The 14,747-nt window shown below is 39.0% G+C and overlaps 2 protein-coding genes across 23 annotated transcripts in view; one reads left to right on the plus strand and one right to left on the minus strand.

Annotated features, from left to right (window-relative positions):
- The window catches only part of CERKL (CERK like autophagy regulator), a 136,737-nt gene that overhangs the window by 113,882 nt on the left and 8,108 nt on the right, over positions 1–14,747 (plus strand). For 4 of the 6 annotated variants that reach the window (XM_082690237.1, XM_082690236.1, XM_082690233.1 and 1 more), the window contains one exon: positions 2,065–2,240. In XM_082690237.1, the coding sequence (XP_082546363.1) occupies positions 2,065–2,240 (176 nt within the window). Of the gene's footprint in view, positions 1–2,064; positions 2,241–3,028; positions 3,321–14,747 lie in introns of those variants that run through there. The other 2 variants (XM_082690234.1, XM_082690232.1) reach the window with 1 other exon arrangement.
- Positions 2,310–14,747, minus strand: part of ITGA4 (integrin subunit alpha 4) — a 220,344-nt gene continuing 207,906 nt past the window's right edge. For 11 of the 17 annotated variants that reach the window (XR_014300467.1, XM_082690224.1, XM_082690230.1 and 8 more), the window contains 7 exons: positions 12,970–13,060; positions 10,502–10,609; positions 9,613–9,738; positions 8,833–8,952; positions 6,562–6,660; positions 6,075–6,194; positions 2,310–5,657 (listed from right to left, as the gene is read on the minus strand). Coding sequence is in view for 10 of the 17 variants with exons in the window: in XM_082690224.1 (XP_082546350.1) it covers positions 5,559–5,657; positions 6,075–6,194; positions 6,562–6,660; positions 8,833–8,952; positions 9,613–9,738; positions 10,502–10,609; positions 12,970–13,060 (763 nt within the window). In the remaining 7 variants the exon portion in view is untranslated. The remainder of the gene's footprint in view (positions 5,658–6,074; positions 6,195–6,561; positions 6,661–8,832; positions 8,953–9,612; positions 9,739–10,501; positions 10,610–12,969; positions 13,061–14,747) is intronic. The other 6 variants (XR_014300465.1, XR_014300466.1, XR_014300468.1 and 3 more) reach the window with 1 other exon arrangement.

Below are 14,747 nucleotides of genomic sequence, written 5' to 3' on the forward strand. Positions count from 1 at the left end.
CAGGTTTGGTTTCTCCCGAGGCCTCTTGTGGCTTCGAGATGTCTCTCTGCCTTCTGGCTGTGTCTTCACGGGGTCTTTTCTCTGATTGTGCACATCCCTGGCATCTGTGTGTCCTAGTTACATCTTTTAGGGACACCCGTCATGGTGGATGAGGGTCTACCCCAAAGCCTCATTTTAGCCACACCTTTAAAGACCTTCTGTCTAATTATGGTTACATTGTAAGGTATGGGGGTGATAAGGTCAACTTACAAGTTTGTGGGAGAGGTACAATTCAGTGGGTAACCCCATCTATGTCTTTTTTTTTTTTTAATCAAATATCTTCTTTAAAAATAAATGCCAAAACACCAGTATTACAATCAGTATTACAGTATGCTAAACTTTTTGTAGTTGCTTAATGGTGCGCTATATCCATACTAAGGCAAATGTTTCCTCTCTCTAAAACTTCTTTCTTTCCCCTCCAGGCTAACCCTTGTGTGTTAAGACTCCCATCAGATAGGAAGCTCACCCAACATCCTGAGCTTGCTGCTTCTTGATTCTCTCCTTTAACTCTGTGCTTATACCATCATGGCATTTGTGTGTATCACAGTTTGAACTGTTGGTCTCTTCCTCACATCTTAGACACACCCTCACACGAGACACTGAGCTCTTGGCTCCCTAACCTCCCATCTAATGATGTGGCTTCATAGGTAATGAATTTGCTGGCATGTGTGGAGCTTCATTTGGTGAAGGATGCACACGAAAACTGAGGCTTTAAGATAACAGACTTATTGGTGGCGGCCATCCCTCCGTGGCCTCTCTCAGCTTCCAACTGTGCGCCGCAGGCGGACTGCTTTTATCACGTGGCCGCCTCCTCGCTTATAAGGACATCACTCATGTTGGATGAGGGCTCAACCTGATGACTTCATCTTAGCTCAGTCACATCTGCAAAGACCCTCTTCCCAAACACGGGTGACCTTTGCAGGTACTAAGAGTTAAGGCTTCCAGGCATTGTTATCCGGGATGCAGTTTAACTCCTAGTTAGCCAGTTAGCAGTGACTCATTTAACACCCATTATTTTTACAAGTTCACACAGAATGAAGGCTGTCCCCAGGGCTCTGGAGTTAAGATGGAACTCTAAGGCAGCGACTGCTAAGCAGTTTCACAGAGAGCCCCCATGCTTCCACAGAGAGCTACTTGGGGCTCGTAATTCTGTACCTGCATTAGAATGGCTGATACCACCCTGTAAATCCAGTATATGCCATGGTAGTAGCCCAGTGCATTATACAGTATAACTGTGAACTGCTGGGCCTTGGTTTCTACTTGGGCAAAATAAGGGTGTGGGGAAAAAATACTAGTTTTCTGGCAACTTGTAGAACTCCATACCTCACCGAGGTTTATACATGTAAGAGAGAAAAACCCATGTAGATCATAGGAATCGACCTCATGCCATTTACCTAAAAAGGGAAATAAGTGAATGGTTATTGTGCACTGCTACTAAACAGGTATTTGGCTATCTTTTCTTTTTTCTGAGAATACATATTTTTTTCCACTAAAGTTTCCTTAGACAAACAAACTTGAAGATAGCCTGCACCCTTTTAGAGCGGTCAGCAAGCAAACAATTGTCTTGCAAATTGTATCCATCTTGACTGTGGGACTGAGGCGGAAAACCCGCAAAAATCGCATTTGACTGACTTCCTCTTTCTACCTTCCTAAGCTTAGAGCTAGGTTCTTCCTGGTTAAATTCTAAGTGTGAAACTTAGTTTCCTTTACATCACCTCAACTAATTGACAAGTTAGTAAATTGGTGGATTATATAAATCTTCTGGGTCAACAGCTGGGTATTAAAAAAATCTTTAATTGAAAATGGTATGATTTTATATACAACCTCCGGCTAGTGATCATAAAACAAGTTTGCTTGATCTCCCAAAGAAATTGGGGAACCCCTGGCACAGAGTTTCAAAGCTATAAAAATATCCTCATGCATGTTGATATTTATGTGCAAGAGAAAGCACAGTGAACTTTTTAATTTGCACGAGCAGTTAGGGATAAAGCCCACACTGTGACTATTTGTGTTGGTTTTATTTAGTTCAACTTTCCATTTGTTGAGACTTACACTGTTGGAGAAGTAAGAGTTCGTCAGAGGAACAAAAGTGGATGTGATCCGGAGGATGACGACGGACGGCAGGCAGCTGCTTCCGAACACAGTTTCCCTTGGAACATAGATGGTGACTTAGTGGAAGCCGAATCAGAGGTTCTGGTCAAGTAAGTTTCATTATTTACCCCCTTCAATATCTACCAGTAGACACAAAATTAAGTATAATGGAAGCAGCGTGTTATGACTTTTTCTTTTAATGAGTAAGTCAGGGAAGCATAAAAAGATAGATGTACAATTTTAATAAATAAAGTATAACTTTACATTTATTCACCAGTTGTTACATACAGCCCAAGCATTTTCGTATAGACTCATCACCAAATTTTCTGAGTATATTGGCATTTCAAATGACCATTCTCACTAAACTGTACAGATAATGTCTACAATTTGTTTTGTAATTTTAGCAATATATGTTTTGTAATCTTAAAAGTGGATCGAGAGCTTAACCTTGTGAAAGCTCTCTGCAGAATGGATGGGTACACATTGAAAGCTCCAGTCTTGATCACTTTGTATTCAGTGGCGTGCTGCTTTCAGCCCTTTCCCCAGCATTCAACCTTCTCAACACAGCAACAGTTTTATATACTCTGTAACAGGACAACTGGCATGAAACAAGTTTAGGACCATGCAGACTCATTGCTGGGAAGCATTAGGACTCAAGGGGTGGAAGACCGGGGCAGGAGCAGTACCCTGTAGGCACAATGTCTGGATGTTACAGTAATTACCAGTGTCCATCTATCAGCAACCCCTCTACATTTACAAGATTGAGCTCTGCCACGAATGGAGGTTTGCCTTCCTGTCGTTAGATTGGTATTTGGTATTATGTACCAGACTCAATAGGTATATGTGTGTGAAAAATAACAAGAGGTTGATGAAATAATTACACATCTATTTCTTACAGATTACACCCAAGACTTATCAGTCTTTATGGAGGAAGCATGGAAGAAATGAATGATTCCAAAGTAACATGTAATTGTTTATAAAAGAAGTGTACAAACTAGAATTTTAATAGGAAGGAATTGGTCATGCATTAAAGATATAGGGGAAAAATTATTTTTTTAAAGAAATGAAAATTGCTATTTTTGTTGCTAAAAATTGGCTTCTAGAGCTTAAGCCATGAAATATAAAGAATTAAATTCTGGGTTTCAGAAAGTATTTATTGGAACTGAAAATAAACATTCATATACTCAAAACATCATGATGATCTGTCAGTAATTCCCAAGTGAAATAATTTGGATGCTTTCACCTTTCAGGATTTGAGTCCATCCTCTATGGGTATAAAATTTCCTACAGCCTGGTTCCTACAGATGGATGCCAGAGATTACCTAAGGATGCCCTGGTGAGATCCTAATCCAGATTTCAAAATGGCTCCAATACCTACGTTATTTGCCAAAGAGATAAACTATTTTAAGTTGTTAGGGAACTGATTTTGTGACTATTCCCTGAAAGCTGAAAGTTGTTGATTTTCTTTAAAGTCTTTTCAAATCCATAACAAATTTTGAAGTATGAGAAGTAGCTAACTAGTGAGGAGCTGTTTTCTCTTTGCTTCTGAAAGTCGTGTTATCCAGCAATCCTAGCACACTGGTTTAGCACACTCAATACCCCACATGCTATCATCTCTGGATAGAAAAGAGCCCAATTTAAATTGCCTCAGAGATCATCCTTCACCAATGATTCCAGAAAATCTCCTGAAAGGATTACTTTGCTTTTTATGTAATGAAAAAAGCAGATCATTTGTTTATATAATACCTTTTGAAGCTTAATTAATGACTGCTGGGATATACCATGTTCAGGAGGGTTCATGCTCGCAGATTGGGTTTCACCCATCGAATGCCTTCAGAAACTCTGCCCTCCTTGTTCTCTGGCCACCAAATACTAATGTGGGCTCATGAACAGAGAACCTGCAGGAATTTCAGCAGCCTGAGAAAGACCGCTGTTGGCAGGGGCTTCAGATAGACAGAAGTCTTTTACTATTTAATTGCTTCCAATAATAAAGACAGATATAGGACAACTCACAGCTATCAGCATCCAGGTCACATGCCTGAATAAATATGAAAAAGGACTGTATTTGCAAGTGAAAAGATACTAAAGATTATTTAAAATCCAGAAGCTTTTTCATAAAAACTATTTCACTTACCACTAAAACAGATCATGGAAATTTTTATGTCACATTTATATTCACTGAATACAAGCTAAAAGTTAAATTTCCAGATTTTGTTTCTCTAATTCCATGCAGACGAGAATGCTCTTACACACCTGATAAAAACACATGTAATACATACATCTGAGGAGAAAGTAATATCTACACAAGTAGGGGCATTTGCTTGATTTGACAGTCACTATTTTACATAGTATCTAATTTATATGAAATACTGGCCTCCAACCATGGTCTTTGTAGAGTTTGGCTTTTTAAGAGTCATTAATGAGGTACAGTTTTCATATTTGACATATTATCAGTGTATTTATATTTGAAATATAAGCTAAAGTGCAACATTCACAATCTGTTTCAGAGTATAAGTTAGAATTCTTAAGTACTTTTGTTCTTAAGTACTTTTGCTTTTTCATAACAACTATTTTACCACTAAAACAGTAAGTAAAAAAATTTTTTTTTGTAAGTAAAAAAATTTCACTAAAAATGGATTTTAGACATTACTCCTGGGTACCCTTGATAAAAATGTGCTATATTCTTTTAAGAACTTATGTATATATACAGAGAGAATCCATAGCTGTATAAACAGTAATTATCCAGAAGTCATTAAACTCAAACCAGTGTATAAATTCAGTCTGGAATTTGCTCCTCAGGCCCCAAGTGCTCTTACATAGACTGCTGACTAAATGGTTGTTCATCAAAGCCCATCATAAAGGTATTAGAAATAAAGATCTTCAAAGATAAAATCTGCTTTAAAACATTAGTGGTCTTCTTTTATTCATAAGAAAATTGAGGAACAGCTCTTCATTCTTTAAATATATGTAGCTGGATTTTTCCAGTGAGTCCCAAATATCTATTAGAAATGAATCATTGCCTATTCAGTGGAGTTTATTTTACCGAAGCAAGCACACCTGGAAAATTATTTCTTTTAAAGGAATGATATTTCAAGTCCAAGACCTCTCCAAATGAGTTGTTTACTTCCTCAACATGATTTAATTCAGATGCACTTCCATTTCAAGGTATCTTCGAGGGATTACTTACCTTGAATAAACTGAATGCTTTAGTGTTTTTTTCTATCCATTTAGAACTGAGAGATTATTTTCCTCTGGAAGAGTAATCATTGCTTGGGATTTTTCACTTGCATCGAGACCTAGTATGTCACAAGGTCATGAGTAAATGAAGTACATAGGAGAAATCTAAGCAGAATTCTGGGTTTCTTGTAAACACTGTCTTGAATTTCTTTGGTTAACCTGAGTCTATTCTCTCAATTTGAAAGAAGTCTTTAATCATCATTGTTGCTCTTGCTGTTAACGTAGCTCCAGCTGTCTCTTCTGTTTTCTTCTTGGAGGACAGATTTGTACTGTCTTTTAAAGAAGCCAGCCTGTAAACAGTATTGCATAATCACTAGTGTATAGTTGCGAATATATTACACTCATTGGACACCTGAATAGTCACCATCCCAAGTAGTAAAATTCAGATGGGAAATATTGTGTTAAAGAGCACTTTTACTGGCTGCTCGGTGACACATACTCTCCAAAATGGACATTAAGAATAATATGCTATGTTTTCTAAGAGCTTTCTTAAAGAACATCTTTCTAAACTAGGGTCATGGTTGGAATACTGGTACTGAAGTTAGGAGAAACAGGAGATCAGTACTGCATAGTCACTTGGGAATTTAAAACGTTAACATTAAAAGTGCTATAATATTTCATAATTTGGGAGTCACAAAGGGGGCTTCGTTACAAATTAAAAACAGCATTACTGAATAGTTTAACATGGATAATTATTAAAGGCTTACCTTCCACATAACATATGAAATCAATAAAAGCAAAATAAGTCCAAGGAACAAGCTACTTGAAATAATTGCTATTGTGAAATGACGTTTGGGTCTTTGATGATGTAGTCCTTCAAGCAGAACCTACATAAAGAGCCACCAGTTTAAAAACTTGCTTTTAATTCCCTCTGAATCACCTCCCACCCCTCCCCAACGCATGATTCCCATAGTATTTTGGACAATTCCCATCTCCTCCTCTTGCTGGTTCTAACAACCCTAGGGAACATTGGCACCATTTAGTAGAATTGGCTTGTGCCATGTTTCTTCATCCAGATAATTCTACCAAGTTCACCTCCTGAAAAAGCCATCTGCATTGTTCCCTCCCACCAGCTGTGGAAAATATCCGTATTTCAAGCCCTCCATGATCTAGGCAATCTAGTTTCCTGATTGAAAGCTCCATCAATAGTTTTTCCTTATAATCCTAGGGTTTCAGGTAAAATGGTAATCTTACATGTGCAACAGTCTCATCTTTGTTTAGTTCAATAACTTTTGGATTAGGCTCTGGAAAAGCTGTTGCTCTTATTTCAAACTTGAGGGCCGAAGTCTCATCCTGTTTAATAAAAGAAAGATCACTGTAGCCTGATTCGTGAAGACAGATTAATAATTTCTCATGATCCTTACCTACTCTCTGAGGTTTCTACAATGGATATTCCCCAGTTCATTTCACCATTTGTATTAAATTGCAATGCAACACTTCCTGTGCTTCCAAAGGCATGGCCATTGTATTATTTTTCCGGGCATCATTTTGTTGAAATCCTTTTATTAAACTTAACGAGTTTGGCCACTTGGGTGGTTCAGGTGGTTAAGTGCCTGCCTTTGGCTCAGGTCATGGCCCCAGGGTCCTGGGATCGAGCCCCACATCAGGCTTCCTGCTCAGTGGGGAGTCTGCTTCTCCCTCTGCCCCTCCTGCACTCTCCCTCTTGCCTGCTTTCTCTCTTTCTCTCTCAAAATTTTTAAACATGACTAGTTTGCAGACAACTTGATGCAGATATTTGTAATACTTAATAATTTAAAGATTTGGTAGTTAGCACTATTTTGTTTCCTAGAAATTGAGTCTTTTACCAAATAAGACTTTCTTCACCTAATAAATGTTTCTTCAGATTTATTTTACCTAGGCTTTTATTTTTTTTTCCCTGAACAGTGCTGTCATCTTGCTGCTCTGATAAAATACATATAGTTATCTAATACCATAACAGAAAAATCTGGTACAAGTAGTTATAACATTCAAATATAAAATCAGTAGATGAACTCCACGATATATACTACATAGCCAAGAATCCGGGGGTGGGCTCCACATTCTCTGAGAACCTCTTAAAACTGCATGTAAAATTGAGTTTCTCATAACCTCTTAAAATTGCCTGTAAAATTGAGTTTCTCATACATGCATTCGTTGCAGTAGAACAGTATTCCTAAAGAGATCTATGACCTTTAAAAGTGAAAACTACTATATAAATGTTGTAGAATTCTAGGGCTGAAAGTAAATTACACACTTTGTTAAAGCAGTGGTTTCCAACAGGGATTCTTTTATCACCTTGAGGACAGGAGTTTCTGGAGACATTTTTGACTGTCAGGACTTGGGAGGTGGTGAGTCAGCATCTAGTTCATAGAGACTAGTAATGCTGTTAAACATCCTACAATACACAGGACTGGACCTGGCACCAAGGAATTATCTGGTCCAAAATGCCAATAGTGCCCAATGTGGAGAAATCCGGACCTCAAGGGTATGAGGCTGCAAACTGCTAAAGTCTTAGTAACTCGTTGCTGGTCTCAGGTTTTAGTTTCTAGCACAACTGTAACTAGAGCAGAAATCTCTTACTTCAGTATCTGGTGGATCTTTTTCTCCCTCCCCTCCTTGACCACTGTGTAGCAATTTTAAACATTCATCTTTAAACAAAATAGAACTACTGTTTTCTTTGGCTTACTATATACCATGCACTAAATGCTTTACAACACCTCTACAAAAATACTTTATCCATATTTATTAGGTAAAGTGAGGAACAGAACTCCAGATAAAATTGGTTTTATCTCTAATTTTTTTTATAAGATTCATTTTATAGAGAGAATATGAGCAGGGGAGGGGCAGAGGGAGAGAGAGAATGCTCAAGTAGACTCCCCCCAAGGACAGAGCTCAACACAGGGCTTGATCTCAAGACCCTGAGATCATGACCTGAGCCTATGCAAAGAGCCTGACAACTAACTGACGGAGCTGTCCGGGTACCCCAAAATCTGCATACTCATTTCTAGGAAGAAGTTCAAGATGTATTATTTATTCAGCCTTTCAGAGTTTCTCTTCATGTTATCATATGTTTGTGTTTTATTGTTGATAAATTTTGATGTTTTCATTTTATGAAAGCCTTAAGTTTAACTTCTTAAATATTTAGGCATAATTTAATGTAGTTTAGAAAAAAATCTTAAGATTATATAAAATAGGTGGCCAATTTCTGTGATTTAATCAAAATTTATAATTAGTTGGACATGCTTTCTAAAATAAGCCTCTTAATTATTCCATAGTCTATTTTATAGTCTTAGTTCTCTTTAATTACTTAAGCCATATCACTTAGTGTATGCAGCTGAAACTATACCTGGAAACATTTGTAGAGTTCCACTCCAAATTTTACTATTCATACCTTAATTACTAGAATGCCTCTTCACATACCATCCTACATAAATAAGATGATTGTCAGAATCTACAAACTCAAAGTTGTCATTTTATCTTACTTACCATTTCTGAAAGGTATGGCCGGCCTTCCAGCTGAATGTGAACACTGGCTTCTTTTCCACTTTCCATTTTCCCAAAGTGGCAGAAAAAATTTAAACAATATGGATCATCTTTTATGCAGAACTTGAAAAAAAATACAAAAGAGCTACATTAAAACATTTTTATAGGTAGCTAAAATATTTTACATGGAATTAAACATCTCCCATGAGTGGCATTTAAAAATTGTTTTGCTTTAAACAAAATGTGAATATTTGTTTTATAAATTATAACAAAAATTATTTGAGCTGAAGCATGTGTTCTGAGAATTAAAACAAAGACTCCTAATCAGAACTGTGTTAAGGTACATGTTCTATGTTCCTTGTAAAACTTGGATCATTTGAAGGGAAGACCACTTCTTTAGGGTTTTTGGCTTTTTCCTAAATTCATTAAATGAAAGGAATGAAAATTAATCCCATGTTACAAAGTCTGCTCAGCTGAATACTCTATCTTGGCCTCCTAAAGGGTCTGGAACAAGGCTTGGCTGGCACAAAATAGGCATTGGTTAGATTAATAATTAAATCATATCTATCTATCTGTGTGTGTGTGTGTGTGTGTGTGTGTGTGTGTGTGTAAATATAAACTATGGGTCTCTCTGATCATGTGTGCATCTTGTGCAAGAGTATTACCTTGGGTTGTTTCTTTCCTGCACTGAACTGACTGCTCAAACCCACTGGTTCTTGGTTTTAAGTGCTTTGGTTCTGTATGTTGAAAGCAAACTCTGCAACCAGAAAAATGGAAACTTACCAGTAGCTTCTTATCAGTCTTGGACAAGAATTTGAAAATGTCTTTCAGGAACTCCATTGAACCTTTCTCCTGCTCTAATGCACACTTTCTTTGATAATTTTTAAAGTGGCATTCTCCAGCAGTAGTCTATACAGATAGAAAGTGAGAAAAATCTTATTTCATACTGGAGAGAACTGCAAAAACTACATGCTCTTAAAAGTTCCAGTTGCTTACCTTTTCTAAAATATATCAAGTATTTCTGAATTTGTGAAAATACTTTGGAACAGACTTTCTTGGGAAAGATTAAGTCTCCATGGCAAAAACTCAGAAACCCAGCAACATTTTAACTAGGTTGGATATAGGTGCTCAAGTGAGCACAGGGCCCTAACTTGACAGAAAATAAGGCAATGAGAAAAATGGAAATTTGAACTTTAGCATGGAATTAACATTTCTTTGGCTTTAGACACAAAATAAAACGGTGACACATAATAACAGCATGTCTTGTCATCTAATTCTGGAACTCAGGAAAGATACTTTAAAATTAGATCTCAAACCCAATGAAGGATTTATTTGTTGACTGCTTGTCTTGAACATGGGAATTTAAGAAACAATTCTGATACAGTCATCAACATAAAAATATCGATTTCTGTTAAAAAATGGCTGAATACTCGTTTTCAACGGCAGACTCAAGATTTAGAGAGCATTTCACCAACTACTTCCTGAGGCCCATTTCACAAAGAAAATGCACTGAAGACGGAAGAGCAGAGGTCTCTGTAACCCTTTAGTTCCAATGGATAATATTCGAAGTATACTCAGAAATTGGTGCATTCACAGCTGAAAGCGTGACTCAAATAAGAGATACACCCATTTAGCAACATAACTTCAAATAAAGGAAGGAACACATTTTTACCTGGACATCCAAAATGTTGAACAGCTTATCGGTTTGGGGGGTAAAAGAATTCGGTACCATTATTTCCACACTAACATTTGGAGCCATGCTGTGACCCATGTTGATAACCTGGGAAGGAGGAAAATTTTTTTTACAACCTATTTTTCATAAATGTAAATACAGGTATCAGCGAGCTTTTGGGTGAACCTGGATGTTTCAGGCAACATTTACAACTGGGGGTGTTTGTAGTCAGCATCAGCATGGCGAAAGGAGATCGAATATCCATAATCAGAACTTTAAAAAGTGTGCGAATTGTTCCTTATTTCCAGCCCTCTCCTTTTGACATGCTTAGGCCAAATGTCCAGACTGTTAGTTACTGCAGAAACAGTCCAAAGGAAAAGACAATAACATACATTTGTATGGCACGATATGTATCTAAACACCCATAACCAGGTGATCCTCACAACTGTCCCATGAGGTGAGCTGACATGTGATTCTCCAGCTCTAGAAGAGGCTCAGACGCGTGTGAACGATGTGCCTCAGATGGCTCCAGAGTGACAAGGAGCTCAGGTATTCTAACTCTTCTGTGTCACAGCATCTCTCTGCTGAGAGGATGCTCCTCGTCGCAGTAAGTGAATGAGAATAGGTTACATAGTTCAGGGTAACGATAATGCCAGGGCACGCAGAAAGTCAGAAAGGGGCAGAGAAAATACAACAGCCTTTTAATAATAAGGCATAGGTAGATGATATTTCATTACTGATAAATTTCGGGATTTCAGCTCTCTGAGGAAGGAAATTGGCTCAAAATAATTGCCTCCTGAGAGCTTAACTATGAAACCAAGAAAGTCAGAAAAGAGATGTGCCACAATACCCGAATGAAATAGCGTGACTCCGACATTTGCAGTAATCTTTAGGAAGCCCATGACCTGGAAGAATGTGTCCCTGGCTGATGGAGACACAGTCCCTGGACTGTGGGGTAACAGGGCAGTTGCTGAAGGAGGTTTCAGCAATGAAAAGCCAGTACTGCCCTGACCTTTAGACAGGGTCTTCCTCATCCCAGCCAGTGATCAATCAGTCCAATCTCAATACCCTTCATCCTGGTTCACCTAATAACACCAAGACTCCTAAGAACCTCCTCACGTTTGCACAGACACACTGAGCCTACAGACTGAAAGTACGTTCAGTGTAACTTAGTGCAAAACACTTTCCGGTTAAATTACTGAAAATTGTATGAATTGTAAGCTACTGACTAGACCTTCTAGACTCTGTGCTCTGATAAACTATAACAGAAACTGAGCTGATCTCCCACGGGGCTCTGACAGTAGCACTCCTTGGGACTTCAAAGCAGAGGGCTGTATTTTTTCAACACTGATGTCCACTAATACAACAAAAACTTGCGTATACACACTCGGCAGGATTCCAAGGTCATTGTAAGGGTCTGGAGCAGGGCCCCGGCATTTGCATTTTGTGTAAGTACCTCAAGTGATTCTGACCCACATATTAATTCACCTTTTAAAAAATATATTTTAGAGAAGGAGCACAAGCTGGAGGGGCAGGGGCAGAGAAAATCTTCAGCAGACTCCACACAGAGCACGGAGCCTGACACGGGACTTGATCTCACAGCCACGAGATCAGAAGAGTCAGATGCTTACCTGATAGCACCACCCGCCCACCACCACCACCACCCACGGTGCCCCGCAAACCTACATTTTCAGAAGCATTGCCTTACAAAAAAATATCATCATGTGCCTAAAGTCAGATGCACTCACACTCTGTGGATTGTTACATAGTTCTAAGACTGGAGCATTGTTTTTGGTTCAAAACATATGGTGGTTTTATTCATTATCTACAATTACCATACGCAGGATGCCCCAAAAGTGTCAGTTTGGCAGTAAAAATTTTTTAAAAATTACCTTTATATTAATGTTTGGATGATGATACCCATTTTTGAAAACAATTTAATAAATGACATCACTTGTAACAGGTCATATGCTTATGACCTAAACAGCTGACCACGACCTTAAATGGGCGGAGGAGGTAAGAGCTACCTTTACTGGTAATGTTAGTGCTTATATAAAAGCTTGAACCCAGAAGAGATTTCACTGATTTGCACCCAAAGATGCATTCACTTGGCCTGTCCTGATCTCTGCACCTCTAGCAGATTCGGTTCCTCTGGTAATTTTGCCTGTTTCAGGAGTTCCCTCTGTCCTGTGCTTGCTCCTTCCTGTGGTATTTGTAAGGAATCAAGGGCTTCGGTGAAGGGGCAAGGCAAAGGGAAAACAAGGAGCATTAACCCAGGAGGAGAGGGGAGGGAGGAACCACTGGGCCCCTAAGCCGTAGGGGGGGCTCCTCAGCCATGGGGGGCAAAGCTGGGCGGTGGCGGGGGGCAGGCCCTAAGCCTCTGGCATCTCAGCCTATGATGTCCTTGGGAGCAATGTAGCAGTACCAGGCTTTCACTTTGCTACAAATATCAAAACAACTCTTCTTACATGGAAAGTGAAGTTCATTTTCTCTGCCATGCACATTTCAGGCTCATTTTCTTCCTTTGGTCCATACACAAATGAAGTTGGGTTGACAAATCTGAAAGAAACAAGTTCAAATTTCATTGGTCTTACTTGTTGAGCTATTATACACACTCCTTCCTTATAGGCTGGATTATTGTATCTCTCTTAAAAATGCTATTTAATACTATATTCCAGACTATAGAGGCCTCTAAGCACCAAGGAATATTTTTGGTTTCTTGGGAAGCTATGAATTTTAGTGAAATGTAATAAACTCAGAAAGCCGTGTGCCCTGACTTGGGTGTTAATGTCTCTTCCCACGAATATCCTGTCTTCCCAGCACTGCCTGGTTTAGTCCACTGGCCATTCTTTCTTTGTCAGCCCTCAAATGTTTCATACAATTTTTTAAAATAGGAGATAAATTCTTAACTTTATCCCGATAGCTCCAATATCTTCCTATAAGTCCATCGATTTTACCTATTTTTGTATTATGTCTTTCTGTGATCCACTTCCTGTTGGCTATTTGTAATGAACCCCAAAGCTGGGGAACAATTCAAACACCAGTAAGTATGGTAAACTTTTTGCTTAGGAATACAAGGTTGTCACTCTTGCCTGTGATTAGCATAGAGGTCAGTAGTGGTTTCTAAGAAATATTTTTCTGAGGAATCCCAACTCCACTAGTTGCTTTTATTTGGCAGCTAATGTGAAGTAATGAAAATGAGCAACAGGCTACACAGAAATATTGAAATACTGTAGATTTAGGCAGTTTTATGCTCGCAGAACATTCCTTGCCCAAAATATGAGGTGGAGGACACTCATGAGAAAATCACAAAAAGGAAATATAACGAAGTTTCAAAATCAGGAAACGTGGCGTCAGCTTTTCTCTGGTGCCCACTGATGCAGCAGGGTCTTCCCTCCTGAGTGGCTTTCTCTCTCCTGCTTGTTTCACCTTGGAAACTTGATACTCAGTTCTTTCAGATGCAGACACCATTTTATTTTTATATAATTATATGCCATCTCTGTGAGTAGTTAAAAATGATTGGGGATGGTTTATATTTGGAGCAACAAGAAAAGCTCATCGGTCTATTTGTTTGGTATCTCCTATTTCTGGTCCATTAAAAATAGGGCTTTAGGGGCGCCTAGGTGGCTCAGCCAGTTAAGCATCTGCCTTCAGCTCAGGTCATGATCCTGGGGTCCTGGGATCGAGCCCCAGGCTTCTCCCTGTCTCGCTTTCTTTTTCTCTCAAATATATAAAATCCTTTTAAAAGAATATTGTTTTAAACAAAGGCTAATAGTCTGAATCATTTCCAGTAAAATCAGTAAGGGTTTTCTTAATACTCCTTAAATCTTTTCTACATGTTTCCTTCTTGAATCTGAGGAGGGCCACCCAATCACTAACATTGTGGGGAACCAGTGAATGCTGGCTCTGGGACCATGGGTGAGAAACTCCCTAATTCATGGGTCAGTGAGTGGTCAGGGAACACCTTGCAGCTTGGTGCTCTCCTATCTCCATCGATTTGCCACACAGGGAGAGGTGGGTTCTGGAGAGTGGTGACTGGGCCAGGCTTACACTTCCTAGAACTTCTCTCTCCCACAGCCACTGAGCATTATCAGGCTAATTATCACACTGCCATTCCCTCCCCACCCCACCCCTGCCCCACCCGTGGCCTTTATAGTGTGCAACTGACAGGCTGGACATGACCTGCTAGAGGCTTCTGGGGCTTTTCCAGGAAGAAATCCCCAACCGGGTACTAGCTTAAAGAGGC

The sequence above is a fragment of the Mustela nivalis genome (assembly GCF_964662115.1).
Source record: "Mustela nivalis genome assembly, chromosome: 11".
Classification (NCBI taxonomy): Eukaryota; Metazoa; Chordata; class Mammalia; order Carnivora; family Mustelidae; genus Mustela; species Mustela nivalis.